Source organism: Athalia rosae, chromosome 2 (assembly GCF_917208135.1).
Source record: "Athalia rosae chromosome 2, iyAthRosa1.1, whole genome shotgun sequence".
NCBI classification, from domain to species: domain Eukaryota; kingdom Metazoa; phylum Arthropoda; class Insecta; order Hymenoptera; family Athaliidae; genus Athalia; species Athalia rosae.
The window spans coordinates 19,785,999-19,810,296 of NC_064027.1; the positions used below are offsets into that span (position 1 = coordinate 19,785,999).

The 24,298-nt window shown below is 35.9% G+C and overlaps 1 protein-coding gene across 11 annotated transcripts in view; it reads left to right on the forward strand.

The window, feature by feature from the left end:
• Positions 1–24,298, forward strand: part of LOC105683071 (protein hu-li tai shao) — a 33,058-nt gene that overhangs the window by 3,489 nt on the left and 5,271 nt on the right. For 2 of the 11 annotated variants that reach the window (XM_012395387.3, XM_012395386.3), the window contains exons 2-16: positions 3,259–3,291; positions 13,460–13,597; positions 13,674–13,863; positions 13,930–14,312; positions 14,409–14,855; positions 14,942–15,078; positions 15,155–15,272; positions 16,659–16,682; positions 17,709–17,822; positions 18,007–18,099; positions 18,173–18,368; positions 18,468–18,605; positions 18,704–18,775; positions 19,064–19,168; positions 19,424–19,498. In XM_012395387.3, the coding sequence (XP_012250810.2) occupies positions 13,490–13,597; positions 13,674–13,863; positions 13,930–14,312; positions 14,409–14,855; positions 14,942–15,078; positions 15,155–15,272; positions 16,659–16,682; positions 17,709–17,822; positions 18,007–18,099; positions 18,173–18,368; positions 18,468–18,605; positions 18,704–18,775; positions 19,064–19,168; positions 19,424–19,498 (2,200 nt within the window). In that variant the 5' untranslated portion in view covers positions 3,259–3,291; positions 13,460–13,489. Of the gene's footprint in view, positions 1–3,258; positions 3,292–13,194; positions 13,345–13,459; positions 13,598–13,673; positions 13,864–13,929; positions 14,313–14,408; positions 14,856–14,941; positions 15,079–15,154; positions 15,273–16,658; positions 16,683–17,708; positions 17,823–18,006; positions 18,100–18,172; positions 18,369–18,467; positions 18,606–18,703; positions 18,776–19,063; positions 19,169–19,423; positions 19,499–24,298 lie in introns of those variants that run through there. The other 9 variants (XM_020850718.2, XM_020850720.2, XM_020850724.2 and 6 more) reach the window with 6 other exon arrangements.

Below are 24,298 nucleotides of genomic sequence, written 5' to 3' on the forward strand. Positions count from 1 at the left end.
TTCCTAACTTTGAACGTCTTACGTTCTTATTATTATTATTACCGTTATTAAAATTTGGGTTCGCAGCGTGCACGTTGTTAGTAGTGTATATTAACTATGTAATCGGGGATACGATATTTGGCGATTCGCCAAAAACCATGCAAGGTTGAGTCTGTCTTCTTCTAGATATATAAATGTATGTATCGCTAGTGATGTCGGTACGGAAATAATCGTGATGATGTTCATCGACAATCCGAGTCGGCCAATGGCCGTTGAAGAAAATCAAAAATTCGACGCGACTAATTAAAACATAGCAGAAAAAAAATTTATGTTACAGCATAATATACTGTTATATACAGCCTTGGCCAAAGGTATTAGTCACCTTATAAAATTATCGATATCGCGGAATCAGCGCAAGCTCGATAGAAAAAAAATGTATCAACGTAACAAGGCAACATTGTCATCAACTATAATTAATTATTAAATAATTAATTAACTTGTAAAATTACAAGGCTGTCTAATACTTTTGGCTAAGGCTGTAATCTTCCTTTTTATTACAAAAAATTCGTGTATCAATTATCTATGTATCGACCGGGGAATGTGTTCTATAAATCGTAATCCGAGTAGACGGAAGGAAGTGGCGGTTGGTTGTATACCTATTGGGATAAAAGAAAAAAAATTGTATACGTCTCTTTAAATAATATCTAGTTTTTTTTCGTTCTATAAAACCCTAGAAATTTGAGCCCAAAGATATTTTTTGAACCATACACAAATCGGGGACCAACGAAGACCGTCTTAAAGTCGGTCGGAAATTGTGTACGAGTCAATGATTCTACTGTCTCTTTTCAACCATCAATTCATGTAACCTATACATATATACCCATCTCGTCGTCGGCGGCATTATTTTATCACCATTGCTTATCGAAGTCTGAGAACGGTATAATTTTTTTTCTTTCCTTCCACTCATTTGTTAATATTGATATACAAAATTCTCCACTCGTGCATTTCAATCATCATCATAAGAATACATGAATGAAGGAAGGAACGAACGAATGAATAAGGAGCTTTGTCTAAAGAATTCGTTAAAAATCGAGATTTTTTTTTTAATTACCGAGTTATTACTATCTGAATGATATCGGTGAATCGTTTATATTTTATATTATCTCGGGAATTGAGATCGCGTTGGGTTTGAAAATTGTGAAAGAAATTTATTTTCGAACGTTGGTGGTGATGATGGTAATCTTTTCTCTCTGTGGTAGTAAACACTTATATGTATACCTAGTTTCAGATACATACCTTGTGACTGTGCACATAAAATATGACGCATTTGTAATAATCGGATCTTGGCATCGGATTATAATTTCAAAGAAGTCAAAGCAGAGTCATCGTGTTATCGGTTTACATTTTGATAAATTTTCACTCCACTGCTGTACGTTTATATGTTTATTGTATTATTTGCTATGTATAAATATGTACTTTTCTTTATCACTCGGTTATAGGTTTATTCAATATCTTGGAAATGATTAGAAAAACTTACAGAAATTAAATTTGTACCGATCGGTACGTATTATTTATTCTTTTTACATTACGTGTTATACTCGACGAAATATTTTCTGTACAAAAAAAAAAAAATTAAGACATACGTCTAGACATTCTAATTTTCTACTCACAGATTTCCACTGAATTCTCAAATTATTGCCAAGTTAAATCGTTAAATTTGTGACTAGCGCGTGCAGATATAGTTTTACTCGAGTCGTTAGTCACGTGTCTATTTTTTTTTCTCCTGCTGCATTTTTAAAAGCTTGACAATCCGAACGTCGCGGCATATTGAAGCTAAGGGCGGCGGTCAGGGTAGTGAAAATAAAGAAGTAGAAAAAAGAAATGTAGTCAGAGATAGAAAGAGAGAGAGAGAGAGATATTCAAAGAGAGAAAATAGAAAGGGCTGTCTGACTGTACGGCACGTGTCTGTCGGGGGAAGGGGGGGGTCATTGACATTTCGTGTCGATCGTGTTTTGTACCCCTCGTATGTATATATATATATACATACATATTATTATATCCATAACAGGGGCCAACGTAATGCACATTATATCGTGAGACCACGCCCCCTTTTTTACTTTTTGCCAAATTTTTTACTTTTTCGTCGCCCCTTTCGCCGGAAAAAGAAAAACAAAACAAAACCAAATGACATGCTTGGGCGAAGGTGGAACAACGGATAACATCGCACACTTTTTTTAACTGGAAGTTTTTCGCGGGGGTTTTTTCGACATTTCTAGTTCACGGAATAGAACGTGTAAGGTAATCTACGTGCGCTTGCATTGCGTGCAGCTAGCGGGTTGAAAATTCAACCCCTATTGTGTAGATATATAGGTATTCCGTTTCACCCCACGCGGAATATTATATTTCGTTGGTTTTGTGTTGAAACTTTGCTGCTGCACTTTTAGGTACAACACCGGAAATCCTAATCGCAGGGTGAACTGCACAATCCTCCTCGTAACACACCGCTACTTCCTACTTCCGTTTCAAATTTTCGCACGCACTTCCCTACACGAATAAATAACTCAGCACCTGTTTAAATATTGATGCCTCTATATTCTTCTCTTTGTTCTTCCAATTTTTAATTCTCGAAGTCGTTTTTCTCTATTTAATTTTTTGTCTATCCGTTCATAGTATATATTTTTTTAGGGGAATATTTTTTACGTCAATTTGCAAAATAATTTTTCCTATACGAATAAATTTTTTAATATAATTCAATTTATCGTTCGTTCGGATTCGTTGAACGATAAATCTCGATTCGAATTTTGATTGATAATATTGTTGCGAAGAATATTTTTGCCGTGAAATATGAAGAACGAGTATTTTTTTCTTCTCTTTCCCTTTTTGTATTTTACGAATGTATACACCATGTATATCTTGTGCATGTGAATCAGGCTCATTAAATTCTCTATCGTTTTAATTATACCTATACAATATCATTACTATTATTATTATCATTGTTATTATTATAATAATCATTATTGTGCAGTTAGAAACTCTCACAATCAGCTGATTCGCATATAGTTATGTTCGATATGCGCTCTATTTTTCACGCTCCGTTGTTTAATTTCACCTAATCTATTATTTATTTTTCTATATCATTATCATTATTATTGTTATTGTTAATAATAACCAACCGAATCAGTTTAATAATTAATTAATGGGGTCAATTATAATAGCTTATTCGATAATGAATATATAAATATGTGTATCGTTATTTAAAGTTCTTAATATTTGTTCCAGGGTGCACGGGGTCAGGAGTTTTGACGCGATAAGGTGAGTTCTCTATAATCAACCATAGGTATAGCTACGAACAGACTCTAATTACTGTCATTATAATATATATATACATAACGCATATGTGTAGTGAAGGAATTAGGCTTTTTTTATCTATAGTTGTTTTTTTCCTCATCATTTATTTTCAACTATTTTAAATGAAGATCGTGCGCGCGTTCGATGATACTTTAATGTATGCGACATTTAAACTACATCATTAGGCATTATAGGTATGAATATATAGGTATAATATAACATCGAAGGCACGTGCTTTTCTAACGGTTTTTGTAGTACGATGCGTCGATTATATGTATGTGTATAGTTTTTCTTTTTCTCTTCCTTCCAGTGTGTTTCATAATTTATTTTATTCATTCTATTTTAAATGCCGATTCGAATGATCAGTTGATTGTGTGTATAATCGATTCGATACGGCGAAGAATATTTCAATACTTACTCGTGCAGCGCGAAACTAGCGAAATTAATAGGGTTGAAAAAAATACGTTTTTTCACACATCTGAACAACTATACATATGAAAATAACATTGATTACATTTAATTTTCGTAAATTTCCAGTTATCATTACTCAAAATGTTGAGGGCAAGTTAGGAATGGAAGGTAATATTGTATTAAATTGAAATCACAATCAAGAGTATTTCATATATAATAATAAATTTATTTTATATCTTTATGATAATTTTTGTCACAGTTGCTTCTTTCTTTTTCAAATTTCTACGAATACCGACTGATCGTGAGACGCTGACTTCAAGTTATATACTTACGTAAGCTTGCAGTATAACATTTGTAAATAGCTTAACGTGTATAACTAAACGTAAAACTTGAAAATTTACACACAGTATTACAATAGTTTCAAGGCGAACTTTCTCGAGCACTTGGTACTGCAAAATAAGTGTAGTGAGAAGAGAGGCAAACTGCGGATTAACGAGTCATTACTACTTTTTCTTTTATCAGTATTATACCTGTATTGAGTACATGTATATGGTATAATATGTATGTATGTATACGTATTAACGCAACTAGATATCGCCGCCATCGATGGATAAAAAAACAAAAAAAATTACAGCGCAGGTATAATGACAAGTTATCTTATTAAGAAGATTATCGGATGCATTTTTTACACGACCATGTATTGTGAACATAATAATGGTAATTATTATTTTTAATTTTCAATTCTTTACTCGAGAAGTTGGAGATAGCGACGCTTGACACTGACTATAAACGAGAAATGACGTAATATACCGCTGGGACGTGGTCGCGTGTGACGTCATTCGTTGACTAATTTTTATTTATTTATTTCTTCTTTGGATCCCTCTCGGTTCTTTTTTCCCTACTCTCTAGTTGTTTCTGTTGATGCATGATATATAGATTTTTTTTATTTTATTTCAACTCTTTCCCCTATGATCGCTACCTACAATGTATATGAGTATCATGTCCTGATTAAAAAAGAGCTTAATCACTTATATAAATACTCGTTTATGAATCGAACTCCAAAAATTCTGCAGTTCTTACCTTGTATATTTATAATGATCGTGGTCATCATTGTTATTAATATTATTATTATCTCCGATTCTGCAGCACGTCATACGTAATAATTCTTAACTTCTATCTCGCCTTTGCAAAGTTCCGCGCGCGAATATAATAATCATCATCCGGTTCGACCTCGTCTTGTGGATCGGATTATTAAACGCTGTGGTCATCGCGAATTTCGGTCCGTATGAACTACATAATTCAATCGGACTGTTCGCTCTAATTTTTTATTTTTTTTTTTATTCTAACTACTTTTTACCTCATAATCTACATTGTCGTGATTTCGTTAAATTTTACATTCTCGGAAAAAGCGGAGCAAAGCAGAAGAACAAAATTGAAATCATGATCGTTCACGCAAAATGTAGCGCGGAAAAACATCTTTTTTCACCATTTTTCGAATTGAATTTCTCAGTATTTTCTTCACCGACGATGACACGCCCTCGTATGATATTCTCTTTCATTCTCCCATTCTTCACGCTGCATCCTGCGATGATTATCGTGATTATGGTAAATCACGGTCACGTGGTCGATGAAAAATAAAAAGAAAGTAAGAGAATAGTTTCTGCCGCGATTTCTACGACAATCCGGGCTTGTGTACGTCACTATTATACAAGCGCAAAAAACCGAAAAATGAGAGAAAATAAAAAATAAGAACAAAATGAAAAAATCTGAAGAAAGGCCAAGGAGACTGATGATTACGATGACGATGTGTGTTTAACCCAGATTCCGAATTTCCGCTCCGCTTTTGAGACTTGCCCTGTACTCGCAAGAAAGAGAGTTTACGTACGCTGTGTACATAGGTATATTACAGGTACCTTTACTATACTTACACCGTATAAACTGAGCGTAGCGCAGCAGGTGAAAAGCGTAAAAAACGTACGGCGGCGAATTCTTACTTTTATCTAACCCCGCTGGTCGGCTGCTTGTGCTGTTACTGCAGGTTGAAGTAAAAAACAGCTGGTTGGCGTCGCGGCGACGACGACGTCGGTTTTACCTTTATGTACCTTTCCTATACATACACCTAGCCTGACGTATGTATGTACAGCGACGTTATATTGAATCCGATGCGAAATAACTCCACGTACTTGTTCGCCTTTTTTTTTGCACTATGCACGTGAACAATTGGAAAAACTTTAAGAGACTTTTTAATCTCTATGCCCAGATTATGATCTTAGTCGTTGCCTAATTAAGTGTTTTCGGAGCTCAAGATACCACGGAAACCACTCGCTGGAACATTCGAATCGCTAAAATTCAAAAACTATAGTAGCCTTCGATTTTTGTTTCGATTTAACCCTCGAAAAAAAATGAAATGAACAAAAAGAAATGTTGGAAAAATCGTGTCAAATAGAAAGTATTTATCATCATCGTAGGTGACCTGTTGTAGAAAACTTTTCTTCAACGAATATATTATTTATTGATACTTGACTATTACTTTTGCGGAATGATGGAACTTTAATGCCACTCGAGTTTTGATGGGTGAGCAACATGATCAACCGGTTAGTGCACCGTAGACACACCCCCAAGAACTAAACAGGTGTAATAATTATCGCTATGATAACAGTCGTTTCATCGGGCTTCGGAGAAAAGCAAAAGAGATAAACGTATAATAAAAAATGAAAAGAAATGTTGAGTAGCGCGTAATACATAGATGCATGTTCATCAGGTATTGCCTATGATATTACCGTTATTGATAAGTTGTCTGAAATGTGACAGCTGTATACACTTAAACAATATGTGTATTAGAAAAATTGTTGAACCTCTGCTCACTAGCTATAGTATATATATTATGTACATGACTTCGCCACTGAAAACCACATAACGACGACGAATGATTCTAACAACGAAATACCGTTACTCTTCCTAGAATAAAACTAGAGGAAGACAAGAATCACCGTTTGTCTTTCTATAAGCACACACCTATAACGAAAATAGTAAAAAAAAAAGAAAGAAAAAAATTAAGAGAACCTAGCAAACATAGCGGAAGTTTAAACATTACGTACATATATACTATATTATACTCGTTTATATATGTGTATGTATTTATATTCCCGATGGGTGCCTTCGGGATGTGGAAATCGTGCTATTCTTTTATTCTCTTTTCATTAGCACGAGGGAGCTCTCGAGACTTGACTGAACATTTTCTCTCTCTTTCTCTCTCTCTCTCTCGATTATATATGTATATAAAATATATCGTAGTATTGAGTCTGGAGTAGTCGCGTAGTCAGTCATTTATAGACGGTGCAAGTTGCACTCTACAGTCTGAACTCGGTCGATAATAAATATGAAACCGCTACTTGACAAACTGCAACTGTAACTATACGATAATGATGATAAAAACGTCGGCTGTGGATGTGGCGTGTAACGTATGAGGAGCTCACGCAACACATAATAGCATATACATCTACGGCCTAAGGAAATGCACTTATTTATTTATTTATTTATTTATATAATATATACATATTTTCTCCGCTTGGGTACATAGATACCACTAGGTGGTTGTTCCGCACCGCAAAAGCGGCCCATATAATCATCGTGTCAGGAAATCCAGCTGCTAATTCTAACTCCAGACGTACACCTTGGTCGAGAAAGAAGAAAGCAACTAACTTCGTGGCCAATGTCCGTTCCAACGAATTTTAGATCAAGTCGAACAATTACGATGTGTAGGTACTTAATCGAAAGAAAAAATTCGAGAAAATTTTAACATTCGACGTTTATTTATATTATTCGCGCTTTCCAACGGTAGTTTTCATTGATAAAAAGAGACAACGCTCACGTTGTAGGTACTTGGGTAAACTGAAATGATATCTTTTGTTCTTTTCGTTTCTTCGGTGAATGCTGTTGGTTTTAGAATATTGTGCGAGTCAAGAATCATCCAGACAAAGAAAAGAAGGGTCGCGTTCCGCGACTGCTCGCATAATCGTGGTCAAGTAACTGTCATTTTGGTCCGCTGACTATGAGAACTGAAACCTGGTCCAATATCAACCGACCGATCACCCCGGCTTTGTATAGGTATACAATACGAATTATGTGGGGCGTTTCGAGTCGATTCGGCCATCACAGTTTTCGATATTAATCAAACTTGATGCGATGAAATTGATTCGATTGACCGGACACAAATTCAAAGCATTGAATATTTAAAACCATCTTTTTCTCCAATGGTTCCCTCCAGTCCACGAAATAATACAAAATGAGAGGTCAAATTCACCTGGAATATGCGCACTATTAAACGCCTACCATCGCTCTATTACACGCTAGACGTACGAACAACTCTCTTCGTGTATTTATTTTATATGCATTGCCATCTTCCGTATTATTATAACAGTTTTGAATTACCTGTGGTCTGTACATAAGACGGTTGATGTATAGATAAATATGACATCGATACGTTATCTCCCTCTATATGATGATACATGAGACTAAAAATTGAAAAAGTTTACACCAGAAAATCGTTCCTACACAAGTTTGAAATATAAACAATCAGAATCACAACGCACGGAACAACATTCTTTTCTCCGATACTGTTAGATCTGGAGTTAATAATGAGTTTTTAACTGCGCGTTCTCTCGGGCGAGTAGCTATATTTTCTTAATACGCACCTAGAATACTTTGTTTCTTTTTTTCCATATTCTACGTCGGTATATGTTTATAGTCAACGACTAGCTTGATGTGGAATTTTTGTGATCTATTTCAGACTAGCTTTTCAAAATTTGAAGAGAATACTTAAAACATCATCTATTCCAAAGTTTTCACAAGTTTTTACAAAAAAATTCAAATTTTATCATTGAAGTTTGTTTCATTTCTCAGCCTCAGATATAGCAATTCCTTGTAACGTCTAATATTCTGCAATATATTTTCCGCAAAAAAAATGTAGGTATACAAATTGTCAGAAGTCCAGTTTTTATCCCTTCTAAAATCAGCCCTTCCTTTTTTTTCTTCCTTTTCAACGCATATTTTATACATGCGCAAGGTACTCGAATAATCTGTGAACCAGACCCTTTTGTTTTCATACATATCCTTCGCTGCAACACCCTCGTGTCAAACCAGACGCACTTGAAAATTAGGGTGCGGATAAGTAAAGTTGGGGTTGTAAAAAAAACTGCATGTATAAATATTGTATGAAACGGAAAAAATTTGCATATTGTCGTATACACTACGAACTTACATTGTTACGTTATATTTGAACGCATATCGATACATATTATATGAGGTGTGATAATGTTATCATAACCGTGGTACGTATGTATGTACAGATATAATAAGAGTAGGTTACGATTTTTAACCGAATCGTTTTTTTTTTTTTTTCGATTGCTGCGACCCACTTTTGGTTTTTCATTACGCATACTCACGTGACGTTAAATATTCTATCAATTTTTTCTCCTCTCTTTTTATATACGTAGGTAATTCTAACCCAACAGCCTCTGCATGTAGCCTGCGTGGGCGATGCAAATTGCTCCACTTTATGCCAATGCGACAACCAACCACCGCAACTAGCACGTCGACGTTATATGTGCAGCAGCCTTAATTTTTTCTATGTGTAGAAAAATATTTCTGTACAGACACACTTTGCATACAATCTACTATAGTATAGACGTAACATATAGTTCAAAAAATTTCTGTTGGATTATGTAACACATTTATGTACTTCGTTTATCTTCGAATGGAAGGTGATGGATAAAAAATTGTCTTATCACGTTCGAAAATTATCTATATAGCTTATTTCCTCCTTTTTTCTATCTTTTTTTTTGTTTATTTTTTATCATCTCTCGGTATACCGTTCCTCGTATCTGTGCAGATAACATTGACGAGTGGAATGTATAATTATATATCTCTTTTGTCTTCAAAAAATAAGATCTCTTTTTTTATGTACATGTTAGATCTCGCTCTGCTCAATTAAATCCGATTCATCCTAGCATCATAGTGGTATTATATCTATTAATTTGTCGATTTCTAATTAGTCATTATAATCAATTAATACCGCAACTGCAATTTATTGCTATGATACTAATCTTTTGTGTACATTACATGTAGTACATTGTACATGGAACAATTAATGTGTGTGCTAAATTAAAACTGTTCCTTGATTATGAGTGTATACATGTATAGGTATATTGCTACTCGTTTCTTTCGCTTATCATTTGAGCTTCGATGAATAATCATATGTGTGTGATGGCGATGATCACGGTATTATAACTTTCCGCAACTGTTATACTATACGCGCAGGAATCAAGCACAATTAGTGATTCGAAATTCATAGTGACTTCGCAAACTCGTTAAGGTGTGCTCCGAATAAACTAAAAAATTACCAATAAGAAAAAAAGTACATTTGTGGCCAGAAAAATGGGGCGAGATAAAATCAAATATTGGACCACCCCGTATTGCCAATTTATAGGCACTCAATTGGTCAACCGAAAATACAGGCTTGATACATTAATGAAATGCTCACTATTTAACGTTCGTTTTCGAAGTTTCTTTTCTCGTCATTTCTTCGTATGGGGTGAGAAAACGTGGAATTTCTAGCTCCCTGCAGGATACGATCTGCGCTGGGGTAAAACGATCTCGAAATCTATATATCCATCATCGGTGTCATATTTCAATACCTATGCAGGAGATATAATATCTGCTCTCCAGGAACTTTGAGGGTTGCATCGTGTAAGGGTGCAGGTTTGCGGGTTGATGACTTTTTACGATTCCCTTTGTCGTTGATGTATTCATTATGCGACGCCGTGATTGTGGGTATATGAGGTCGCATTTTACATCATATATGCAATACCCTGTATCATTGGAAAACATAGGTACACGAAGGGTGAAGAATTTCGAGAAAATACACAATAATCACTTGGTCGAGATCTTCCATCCTGTAATCATAAAGATAGCGAGAAATAATGCCGGAATTCCCCCGCACTTTACCCATATCGAATAATCAGATCTTCCAGTCTTCGAACCGTGAAGATCCAATGTACGGATATTAAAAAAAAAACAAGTCTTTCTTGATCTGCCAGATCGTGCATATTGAAGTTTGATAATTTGTCGAAATTGTTTCTGCAGCTTCGCGCCTGCATGTATTCTTCTGCCGCTGCAGCAGGTTGTGCAGGAAAGTGCAGCGGTTTGTAGGGGAGAAAAAAATATGTCGCAACGTGGTTTGTACGGTAAATAATAAGGAGAAATGGGGAACCTTTTGGTGACGGGGGGTGGCAGGAACACCAGCAGCAGAAGGAAGGCGCCGGTGGTATACCGTATTGATCGCCTTCCCAGTTGCCAGGTCTGCGTCTGCGACCGACGCCCTTCGTCCTTCCCACATTGCCTCAAAACTTCGATACATGTCCAAAATCATGGACACAAACCCCAAAGAAAACACTACCAGAACTTACAGATTTCCCTTCGTTCAACCCTGTCTTTCTCCATGAACTTCCACGTTATTCTACAATTGGATAAAGTTCTGCGAAAATCCGTCCCAATTCAAAGAAATGTCATGTTGATTTTCGATTCTTTGAGAATTTAGGTATATGTTCTGAATGTCTTTTTCAGGATGTACTCGATTTATTTTCAACCTTTGTTCCCAAATGATGCATTGACCCCGACCAACGAAAGATCGAACGAATTTTGATCCAACTGATATGAAGACGATTTGATGACATTTTCACCTAATTATACGCTGTTACTTTTCGTTAACAAAATCAGCCGTCGCGATTTCGTGTCTATAGAATGAAAACCATAGAAATGTCTGCTGTCTTTGACTCTGGTGGTAATTGAATAACGTGGTTTCGATAGGGAAAATCTCGTGCAATTTTTTGCGGGCAGAAAAAAAGTGGCAAACTAGATTCGTAGATAAGGATACCAACCAAGCACTGATGTATTCTGTACTTTTATCACAACTTACATAACGACTGTGCAAGCTGTTATAAATGGGGTTTGACTACTTTCAATTGCTTTTATAAAACTTGATACGAAATAATTACGAGAGAATTCGTTGGGCGAAATTTTTACCGTCCTGTATCATGATAAATGTCTTATACATGTAAGTACAGGAGATTCTCTATATGGTTTCATTCCGACCTGGCGACAGTTGAAACCGGCGCAAAACCCGGCCCAAGGATCTGCTTCTTCTAGTCTGGCCCAATCTTTCTATGCTAAAAGAAGAAATCTTTAGCACTTCCACTAGACGTCCACTTTTTTTGTTAGATAATCGTTTATTTATTTATAACGATAAGTATCATATTTTTAGTGTCTAAGGAAGTTATTTTAAATTCAATCTTGCACTGAGGAACTTCATGTATACGACGCGATCGTTGATCTGTCGGATCTTTTGAGATTTTTGGTTCATCGAACACATGCTGTACCGCAGGCTAAAATTGATGCTGTATTATTTATCACAACGTTTGCCAATTGGCAATTGGTTGCCGATCGTGGCGAAATTGTAAAGTCTGTGAACCCATTATCGCTAATATATTTGAATGTATTTGGTGCGTGTGCGTGTGTGTATTTTGTTACGTTATGAACTAACTTGGTAAACGTTCAGTTACGTAACTCCTACTTTTATACACATGTACGGATAGATTGTATAGATGTTGTGTATCCCTCCTCTTTATATTACCGAACGTATATCACGAGGAGAATATCACGTCCGGATTCAAGGTATCAGCTCGTGTCATGCGGTGCGATCTTCTTCTGAACTGCCTACTTTTATGATTTTTTTTTCATTTTTCAATCGTGTATAATCAAAAACTTTACTACCGCATATTTAGAATAAGTGAAATCAGGAGCAACGTCGAAGTCTACTTGTACGATAAAATAATCGTGCTCACATACACATGGCCAATCTATACATATACCTGTATACAGGCTGATGTTATCAATGTGATTAAATTTTACCTACCAGCGGAGTCACGTGTCTTGTGTTATACGTACAGATATGGATGTATAAATGGCAAAAAAAATATGACTAATAGATTTCTGTATACTTCATCGGTGACGTAAGATTCGAATATTCTTGTCTGTTCGTCAAGATTTGAGGTGGAGGAGTACGGTGCAAACGCCCAAATGTTGATTGGAATTGTGATAACATTGGGAAACTAGAGCGTTGAATGTAGGAAGAGAACTAGCTTGCATCTATTTTTAATTCGTGTCATTAACAATTGATTATTATTAATTCCTAATTGATGTAGCGCAAACGTTTGATGTAACCTGTTTTAATTATTAACAGATGCACAGAACTTGTCATATTTTAAGTTCAGTCTATTCGACTCCTGTACTTCACAGTAGTGAGAAGTCTTTTTCGACCACTTTAGATAGAATACTTCTCACATAAAATCAGGTATAGAATTTCATGAGGGTTTTGTTTATTTATTATAATATGATTAATATGCAATGTGAGTCATGCTGCATCTTACCGTTGGTGTTAATATTGTCCACCAAGCACTGCTAAATACCATTATTCAACATTCTGATTTTTTGGAAACCGAGACATTTTTAAATGTACAGAATACATCATCATCCTCCTCCCCTTTGTTGGTGAGTGTTGTCCTCTTCTGTTTCAGAACGCGAAATTTGTAGAAAACTTTTCATTATTGGAGAATAAAGTGATCTAGAATAATTTGATTCATATCAACATTTTGTCAATTTGCAGGAGACGGTGTTACCTGGGGGAGGTGAGAGGATGGCGGACACGAGTCAGCAGGAGCTCTCGGAGCCGCATACCAATGGAGCAGTCGATGGTCTCACTGAAGAAGAAAAAAGTAAAATGCGACCCGCAGATATCGATGCTGTAAGTCCTATTTTTTCTTCACAGCTTCCCTTATAATGAATATGTGTTAATTTTTTATTTTTTTGGTTCATTCTAGGACATGAGGGAAATGGAACGAAGGAAGAGGGTGGAAATGATGATGAACTCACGTTTGTTCAGAGAAGAATTGGAGCGAATTATCGAAACACAGATGAAAGATGGAGGTGCAGGGCCATCAGGACTTCTTCAACAAATATCCGATATGATGGGAGCTCAAGGAGCTCGTTTTAACTCAAATGTGTTCAAAAGTATGTAATAACTTGCCCTGCATGAAACAAAACATGATTTTTACCTGACCCTGTCTTTGATTTCAGGCTCAAATTGCGTGGTGCCTATAAACGACATACGAGGTGTTGAGAGCATGGGTTATGCTAAGGGTGAAAAATTACTACGGTGCAAATTGGCAGCAGTTTTTAGATTGTTAGATCTTTATGGATGGACCCAGGGAGTCGGAGGCCATATCACCGCTCGTCTTAATCAAGATCAAGAACATTTCTTGGTTAATCCTTACGGCCTGCTTTACCATGAAGTTACAGCTTCAAGTTTGGTCAAAGTAGATATGCAAGGAGCGATCGTTGAACAAGGAACTACGAACTTTGGAGTACATGTCACAGGATTCCAACTACATTCTACTATTCATGCAGCAAGACCTGACATAAAGTGCATCATCCACATCACTACTCCGTCTGTCATAGCTGTGAGATTTTTTTTCATTATAGAATATAGGATGCTTTAAACATCTCCATATGTACATTAGAATGGTGAATCTTATTTTCCTTTTCATTGTCTGCAGGTTTCTTCTCTAAAATGCGGACTACTACCGCTTGGTCAGGAGAGTATAGTGATTGGAGAAGCAAGCACACATCAGTATATCGGTGGTGTTTTTGAGCCAGAGGAGAAAGAAAAGATAGCAAGAAATCTTGGCCCAGTAAACAAGATAATGTTTTTAACAAACCGCGGTGCTCTGTGTTGCGGCGAAACTGTCGAAGAGGCTTTTTACAATGTATATAACACCGTTCTTGCTTGTGAAACTCAGCTGAAATTAATGCCAGCTGGCTTAGATAACCTTAACCTAGTCTCTGAAGAGTCTAGAAAGGCAATTTTCGACGCTTCGAGAAAGCCGCCGGTACCACAACAGACTTCAGTAGCCGAACCGTCGCCTCTTGCTGATAAACTTGAAAAACGTTGGAGGATTGGAGGCACCGAGTTCGAAGCTCTCATGAGAATGCTTGACAACGCTGTGAGTTTCACGATAGCATTGATGATTCAAAACTACTTCAATTGTTTACTAAATTGTGACACCTCACTCCTCACTTCCTTGTCCAGGGATTCCGCACCGGGTATATCTACAGAAATCCATTGGTAAAAGGAGAGCTTCCGAGACCCCGCAACGACGTCGAAGTACCCCCAGCAGTTTCTTCTTTGGGCTATCTGCTTGAGGAAGAGGAACTTTACAAACAAGGGTACATAAGTTCAACTAGAGAATATTTCTTCATTTGGGTTGCAGAAGATTTGCTTAAGTTTGTATTTGTTTTGCAGATTGTGGAAGGGAGGTAGAAAAGGAACAGATAGATCGCGCTGGTTGAATTCTCCAAACGTTTATCAGAAGGTTGAAATATTGGAAACTGGAACACCGGATCCCAAGAAAATAACAAAGGTAGAAGTCATTACTTTTGAAAATAAAGTAGAGTAAATACACTCGTCATTTTTTATGTCAATAATACCCACATTACATCAGTACATTAAAGGAGGTTTATTTATTGACAAAAAAAAGAGAAGAAAAATACTATCAGAATATAATACTTAGTATGTTAATCCCTTGAAAAATTTTAATATTCCATTTAGCGTAAAAAACATAACTAGATATATATTATTCGTGTTATGCCATATCGATGTAGAAAAATTTGTCTGATTGATCAAATCAGTAAAATGCATACTGCATAGTTGCTTTTGAAAAAGGGAAGAAGAAAAATCACCCGAAAACACGACACAAAAGCGCTTCACTAAATTAACTAATCTATTCTTTGACTATTATTGGATAGGTATAATCTAATCTAATCTGTGCAGCTTTGAAACACTGAATTTTAATCAATTTAATGAAGGCGGTTATTTAAAATCAGCTGAAGAAAAAAAAAACTGCGATACGATTGAATTTATCAATTATTTTTCAATTCTGTTAAGATTTACACTTTTCGCGCTTGACTTTGATTCTTAGTGCCATTTTTATTATTACTAGTATATTACTGCTAATATAACAATTAATACTATTAATACTCATTGATATATCATTATACATATTTGACTTTTTTTAGAATTGTACATTTAATCGTTGTCGCACATTCCATGTAATTATTTACAACATGTAATTCGATTTTTTGATTTTTATTGACACTAGACGTTGGAATCGAAGAAACGCTGATGTTTCTTTGTTTTGTTAGTTTCACTCATTATCCCAAGTGATTTTTGGTTCTCTGCTGAACACACATGATGTGCGTTAACTAACTTGTACGATTATAAACGGAATAACAATATTGCGTACATTTTATTATGGCTCTTATTAATAGGAAAGAAATCTGCAGCTCTTGATGTTAAATCAAACAAAATACTAAGCTAGAAAAAAAATGAAAAAAATATTAATAAAGCTACAAGTGCCATCACTTCGCAAAATAAATGCTATTATTTTATCAAATCGCATGAATCACGGTGTGTAAGAATAACAGAATGAATGAGAGAAAATCACGAACACACACAACACAAAACTTTGAACATCAATTAAAATTAGTTTGAATTTTGTTTTCGGCTCAGACTAATCAAAATTTGTTTGCATATTTATGCTGAAAATTTGAAAACGATTGATTAATCGTAGACGGATACAATTCTCCTTTTGTAGCTTGTAGGTAGTGTTTGCGATTTTTACTTTTAGTTATTAATTATTTTCCCAGCAAGCATGAATTATTTTATTTGCAATTATTTTACCCCCACGACCCCCGTATATCAAGTAAATCTAATCTTGTTGTTTTTCCTCCCTTCTTTTCATTTATAGTGGGTGGATCAAAATGCTGAGGAGGTAATTGGATATCCACGTTACTTGACTGGATTTAATAAAATCGGACTAAGTCAATATCAATATTATTATTATTATTTTTTTTTTTAGTATATTTATTTATAGAATCCTTCTGTCTATAGATATGCACGGGAGGTATCGCTGCTACATTGGTGTCGTACATATCATTTCATCTTGTCATGACAGTTTTCTAATTCATAATATCATATTTTCACAACCGCTTTTATCACTGTCTACAATCTCAAATACATCCTTTTCTCACAATGTACTTTCCGTCCATTCTGACAGGCATGATATTTAGCTTCCAAAATTACATGACTAAGATTCCTTTGACAATCCTTTTCCGCACATTTTAATTTCTGGATTTAGCAATTTATGAATCGTTTTCGAGGGCGACGGTGATTCAAAACGCTTATGTGATTAATTTTTCAGCCTCTCTTCACACCATTCACAGAAATGCTTATTCTGGCCTGATTTTTGTGTATCCCAAATAGTAATTAATTTGGTTCTCTATTATACTATACATATAAATAGGTTTAGAGATATTTCAAAAATTCAGACACACAATTAGCTAACTGTACACAACTCTGTATGAATGTGTGCCTGTGATCTTTGTATCCGATGTGGCCACGCTCTGCATCCACTGCAATTACAAAACCAGATTTGATCGCCCTTAAAAAAGAAATCAATAACGTGAATTAATTTCTACTTACCTCGGTTTACCTCGATTTAGAAAATCCTCAATATCAACCATAAACCTTGATTTTCGTTCAAAGAATCCGATTTATTTTTACTTTTTGTTATGTATATATTTATATACATACATGTATTACAAATTTCTATTTTGCAAAAAAAAAAAAAAAGAGAATTCTGTAACTAACAGTGGTCAAGATTTGATTTATTATTTTTTTGAATTGAAAAAAGTGGAAGCAGGCACACATTTATTGCGAGAGTTGGTTTTTACAATTTGGCTGTTTGAGTGGACAATAAAAGCTTGAGGGTCTCCTAACATTCTGGTTTTGTGTGCAGTGGGTGACGGATGGCTCGCCAACGCATAGCAGTACCCCTGTCAAGATTGAAAGTGCTCTGCAATTTGTACCCAAGAATACAAATCCCAAGGAATTCAAGCAGCTCCAACAGCAGGTAAGTTACTTTTTCAAAGTGCCTAATATTCATTCAGTTGATTCTTTTAAAGTCATATTGATTTCGTCACTTTTGAGAGTAGATAATATTCATCGGTATGACAAAGAGATTTATTTCCATGTTTATTTAATTCGGCAACAAAAGTCTGTTGAAACTATTTTTCAAATTCAACCAATTCACGTAGATTAAGGATTACCGCCGTGCAGATAAAATATCTGCTGGTCCGCAATCCCATATCCTGGAGGGAGTTACTTGGGATGAGGCAAAAAAGATGCAGGTAAGAATTTTCGATGGCCTATCATTTGAAAAACCAACCACTGTTACTTATATTCCGGATTGCCCTGAATTAGGATGCTACCATTAGTGCGACGGGCGAACAAGTAGTGCTAGTTGGAGCGGCTAGCAAAGGTATAATTCAACGAGGATTCCAGCACAATGCCATGGTCTACAAAACTCCATATGCAAAGAATCCATTTGACGCTGTCACTGACCAAGAACTTGATCAGTACAAAAAGGACGTGGAACGTAAACAGAAAGGAGATCCTTGTGAGTAATAATGCAATTTTTATAGTCAACATTCTGGTTTTCTTTGCACACTCATTGCAAAGTTAGTTACTAACAAATATTTGTTTCATTGCCTTGCAGACGACGAATCGCAATCTGAATCCGAAGCTTTATCATCTTTTAACGTAAGCCGCGCGACTCACGAATCTAGCAATGCGAAAAGTCCAATCCAATCCCCCGTTTCTGTTACATCAGAGACGGAGGAAGAGAGTAGAGATGGTAAGAATTTGATAAGTTCTTGAAACCGTTTTTAATCAGTTCTAATATTCTGCTTATATCTATAAATTAAATCTTGCTTTTGTTTTTCAATTACGCAGAACCACGAGTATTACGAATAGAAACGAAGCAGGTTCCAGTGCCAAGTCAGCCTGAGGTGGTTCTCAGTGACGGTGAGTTTATCACAATATTTGTCTGGTCAATCCTCAAAACGTCGAATAATAATATGCAAATTTTTCACGGAATATAGCGCGTTCCCAATCTTTCCAAGTAGATGGATAACGTTCATTATGCATGTGTATTATAATGGTTTTTTATTGGCCAGTTTACGTTTTTTTGTTCTTAGATATTAGAAAATTATTGGCAATCAAAAATCATCAACTTTTTCGTATGGGAATTAGATATTTGTAAGCATGATTGAGTTATTTATTGCATGATGCATGTGACGGTTTGTGACACAGAACCAGCAGAAGTTGCCACAATCAACGAATCTCCGCTGGTCCAACAGGCACAGATTCAGAATGCACAGCGACAATCACAAAGTGTTATACACCAAAAACTTGCAGGTAACGTAGGAATTAGAACGTTTTGTTAGATGACTCAGATTGAAATGTCATTGCAGTCTTAGATCTGGATTTGTCACTTTTCTTTGAATGCGGTATTGTAGACAACCTTGTAGTACACAGATCTCTCCTCCCCCACATGCTGCCTGATATATTGAATGTACAATCCCATAGCACTCCCATAATTATTATTTATAAAAATTGAACTTGTTGTTTTTGAAATTTGCATGCGTCGTCTTGTGTTTTTTGTCAAACTAGTGGACGCAACGACAGATTTCCTCAACGAAATGAGACGTACGGCGGTCGATCCACGAAATGATCTCAACAGACAAGGTAGGTAAACGCCTGAACAGCACGAATAGCACGTGTTGAAATTTTATAGACAATTTTTCCGCGCGTTTCTCTGGGTCTATCACGCTTCGATGATTTCTGTTGCTTTTTTGTTTGATAACATCCAACGCCCCTTCACCAATCCATTATGTTCTTTTTTACACAACTCTAAACAACTTTTATCATTTTTCTATGTGCACTTTTAAAGAGAGCGAGGTTTTAGCTGTGTTTGGACAATGATGCTTACAGATTGTCAATCGAGCAACTGCAGCAGCATCAGCAGTGAGCAAAGCTACGCATGGCCAAGTGAACTATCCAACCCAATCCGCTTAGAAGTCGCTACGAGTCGAATCATTGCACCCCGCATGACCCCATTGATCACTGAAATTGTACAGCCCTTTAATCATAAGCTTGCATACCGCACTAACTTTAAGTCTAAGCTACCTCCGCCGGTACCGCCGAAACCAAAACCAAAACCTTACCTTGCTTTAAGACGGGCTTTTTTCAACACTGATTCAGCCGAACCTGCTCACCTAGTTCAATATAATACAAACGAAGCAGTCACCGTAGATTATACTGTTAACAAAACTCAAGTAGCTGAATCTTCTGAACATTTACATATTCCACTAGAGCCTCTGAAAATTGCGCCTATTGAACCTTGCACAAACTCAAAGAATTTAAAAATTACTGATGAAACTTCAGGAAATTTAAATCAGACTATAAAGAATAAGTCATTTAGAAATTTGAATGACATCGTACGCGTTGAAACAGACATTTTGAAAAAGACTGATACTCCGGAGAGAGATAATCAGGACAGAGAAACGGTATTCAGAAAAATTCCAGCAGATAAGCCATGGATAGTTGGAGCTATTTTAAAGAATGTAAATGAACTTCACACTGTCTGCAAAGGATTTGGAATTAACTGTACTACGGCATATACTTGCGAAACTGTTATTGTATTGGAAGATAAACTAGAAGATCCTGAAAAACAAAAGTTAGACCTTGGGCTCAATCAGCCAGTTGACTTGTCGGATGAAAACGGGAATCTATTTGAACCCTGTAACGAAATTAGTTCTGTCGAAGAAGATTTTAATAAAAATATACTGAACGTCGTGAATGATGAAAATACTCATTTAATAGCAACTGTAAATGACAACGAAGATCTGAGAATTTCTGCCAACGATCAAAGCATAATTTTTATTGAAAATACTCCGAAATCGCCTGCTAAAAACACTGAAGAAGACATCGCTAACAATAATCCGAAAAAAATACATTTATCAGAGGAAGATGCCATTCTTCTGGAAGATCTTAAGGACGAGAATATTGATAACATGATAAAAAGAAGCGGATTCTCGACACCACCTCGGGAGCATAATTACCAAAGAATAGATAGTTTAACAGAAGTGATAAATAGTTTGAATATCGACCTAACTCCTACCAAAATGATGCTAGCAATGTTGCCAAGAAGTAATACATCATCTAAATACAATTTAGATTCTATAAACATGAGCCTTATTTACAGTTTGACGCCTACAAACGAAGATGCTGATGCAGAGTATAAATCGAGTGACGATACGTCCAAGGGATGTGATGGTAGTTTCAATGATCCAGAATTGAGACGTCTCAATAGTTACAATACAGATGACAGTGCACATGATGAGGAATCCGAGTTCATTTGGTTGGATTTGGGGACGACAATTAATAAGGAAAGCTCCCAGGATTTGAACGAGACAATCGATTTGTGTGACAGTTCTCTGGAAGATGATGATGCAGACAACAAGTCTAACCAAGGATCGGACATTTTAGAATTATCGCATTTGACTTGTCAGGAATTAAGAGAAACTGAAGGGGAATCATTTGATCAAGATATTAGCCAAAAAGCCAATCAAATAATAGCTGAGCTCAGAGATATTGAAATATACACATATGCCTCAGATTTCTTAGATAAAATACTCCATGATGTATCGTGCCTTGAACTCAACAGAAATCAACTTAACGAGCTTACTTTGTCAGAAATTGTTCAGGATAAACTGCTGGCATTGAACGTATATAAAGACAAACCTATTTCTTTGGTAGATGTTCCCTGTTATCAAAAATCGCAGGACGTGTTTGATAATGATGATAATGGCCTGGTGTCATTGGGAAATAAAAAGAGTTTGGAAGATTTTGATAAGGAAACTATCCCTGATGACAACAGCGTGATTGTAATAGATGAAATCGTCCACCACATCGTTGATAAGATAGACTTGACCGAATCGCCAACGTCTTCATCCTCTGATTCTTACAATTTGAAGAAAGTTAAAGAGTCAACAAACTCAGAGCTCAAAGAAATACAGAATAATTTTGAAATACAAGACGATGAAATCGATGACGATGTACAGTTAATTAAAAAACTGTTTGAAAGACCCTTCGAAGAAGAATCCAGAGCATATTGCGACCGCAGAAGTTTCGATGGCTGTGAAGATGACGAAATTTCTAAAGTAAAAACTTCAAAATTCGAATCTGAGGAAGCCAGTGATTCGAAAATCGATATATTGCAAGATTCTAACGATGGCTCGTGTGAATCGAAGGATCAAATGACCTCGCCCAAAAATTACGTGAACTTGAAAAGTAGCGATGAGCGGTTCTTTATAACATTGGAAACTCCTACAAATATCGTGAAGAATAAAAATTATGAATATTGTGCTAGGGAAGAATCTTGTTCATTGCCATCACAGTCTGATGAATGTACATATCCAATGGACGCGAAATATAATTCTGTCAGTGCCAATGAAACAAAATCGTTTCTGATTTCTACAGAGTCTGATATCGCAAATCATGATTTCCAGGGAGAAGCTATACTAGAATTTTGTGCGGTTGTTGAACCAAACTCAATCACGTCAAATGGCGTAGAATTGAATTTTTCAATCCAGCATTGCGAGACCGAAGATATCGGAGAAAATACAGACGCTTCAGCAGAATCTGCACAGTGTAGATGCTGTTTGGACGTATCTTTGCCCGATTTTTCATCCCCTAGACAACTGCCAGCAATTCGAGAAGAGCCCAATGAATCATTAGACAACGCTACTGATGCCTCAAAAACAGAAAATTTGTTTGATTACCTGGATCGACTTTCCGATTCAGAAGTCTTTATAGGAGACTGGTTTGAACAAAATCTTACCACTGCTCCAGAAACTAAAGTATCTCGTCACTCATCCCCCAATGAATCCATAGTCAGTTCAGAGTCTGTGAATACAATGGATTATTATACTTGCAGAGATGATAGCCACTCAACAGTGTTTCAATCCCTACAAAATACTACAGAAAACAGTCCAATAGTTGACTTAGAAGATGCGATATATCTTATCAACAATCCGGAAAATGTCCCTGTGGTCCATAATTCGGATGAAAAACTCGATAAAACCTATACTCTATCAGATACAAGTACAAATAGCTTGGGAACATTAAGTTCCATCGAAGAAGATGAATCTTTGCTCTTGCGAAACTTCCGTCGAGATGCGGCATACAGTGCTGATATTTCTACAAATATCGATGGAACTCATTATTCAAATTCGAGTAACAGAGTTTTGTCATCTTCTTCATCAGAGACGCATGTAGCAACCGAAGAAAATTGCTTTGACACTACGACTAACATGGCAGATGTATCGGGAAATATTTTAAATTCCCGTAGATACTCAAAAATAGATTACAACGACAAGGATGTTGAAGAAATTCGAAGTGATGGAGGTGAGGATCTGGCATCCTGTTTAGGCTTGGAAACTGTTGAAATCCTGAGCACGGGGGATAAGATAGACCAGCCAGATTGCATGGCATATTCTTATGACACGACGGAATTCATGAAACTAGAAAAAGCACTTGGCGCAGATGTGAAAACTGAGTCGGAGGATGTTCCTTGTTCATGTGAAGAGTACAGAATGAATTTTTGCATCAACTTTGATTTGCGAACAAATCCAATTTCTCCTATCGAACCACCACCGCGATATGAAGATACCACTCTTTACAAAGTTGTCTCTGAAATAAATCTCACTGATATTATTGATAAAACATTTTCGGAAGGAGAAGAATCTCAAAATTGTTAGTCAGGGAATAATTATATCATGCACCAAAAATAATTAGGTACGGTTTCTTAGTCCGAACGATACTTTTAAATTACTTGCCGTTCATTTTAGCCTAGCCTTAGATAGAATGTACAAATCATAGGTACAAATGTGATATAATTTAATTAAAAAAATGAGTATCATTCCTATACGTTTTCATTGCAATTATAGAGAGAGTATGAAACTATTGTAAAAATATAATGGTGATTGTTATCTTTTTTTTTCTCAGATAATTAAGTCAAAGTTTTATTTTTTTTTTTTTTTTCAATTTTTGTATCATAGTTTTTTTTCAGTTTTTTGAGTTAATTGTCATCGTTCTTATACTGTATCATACTTCAACAAACACCGCCATTATGTTTTACTGAACTTATGTAATATTTTTCACATAAATACACATTGCTTATAATTGTTAACACTTTAGCTTTTGCACTACCTTATGCAAATAAATTATATTTAATACACTTTAACTGTTTAAAATCGTGGAAGAAACGGTGAATCTGTCTGAATGATTTTTTCTCTCTTCTTTCACTAAAATATCAATTCATTTCTCGTTCTGAACCGGTGATGGTAAAGTTTACGATTTAGTTACTGCTAATTAATAGCTAGTAACGGAAAATTGGCATGGATATGTAACGAGATCCTTTTCTTCTGCACCTGACCGTTTCATTTATTGTATTTCATTTTATTATCAATAATTGCTTGAGCC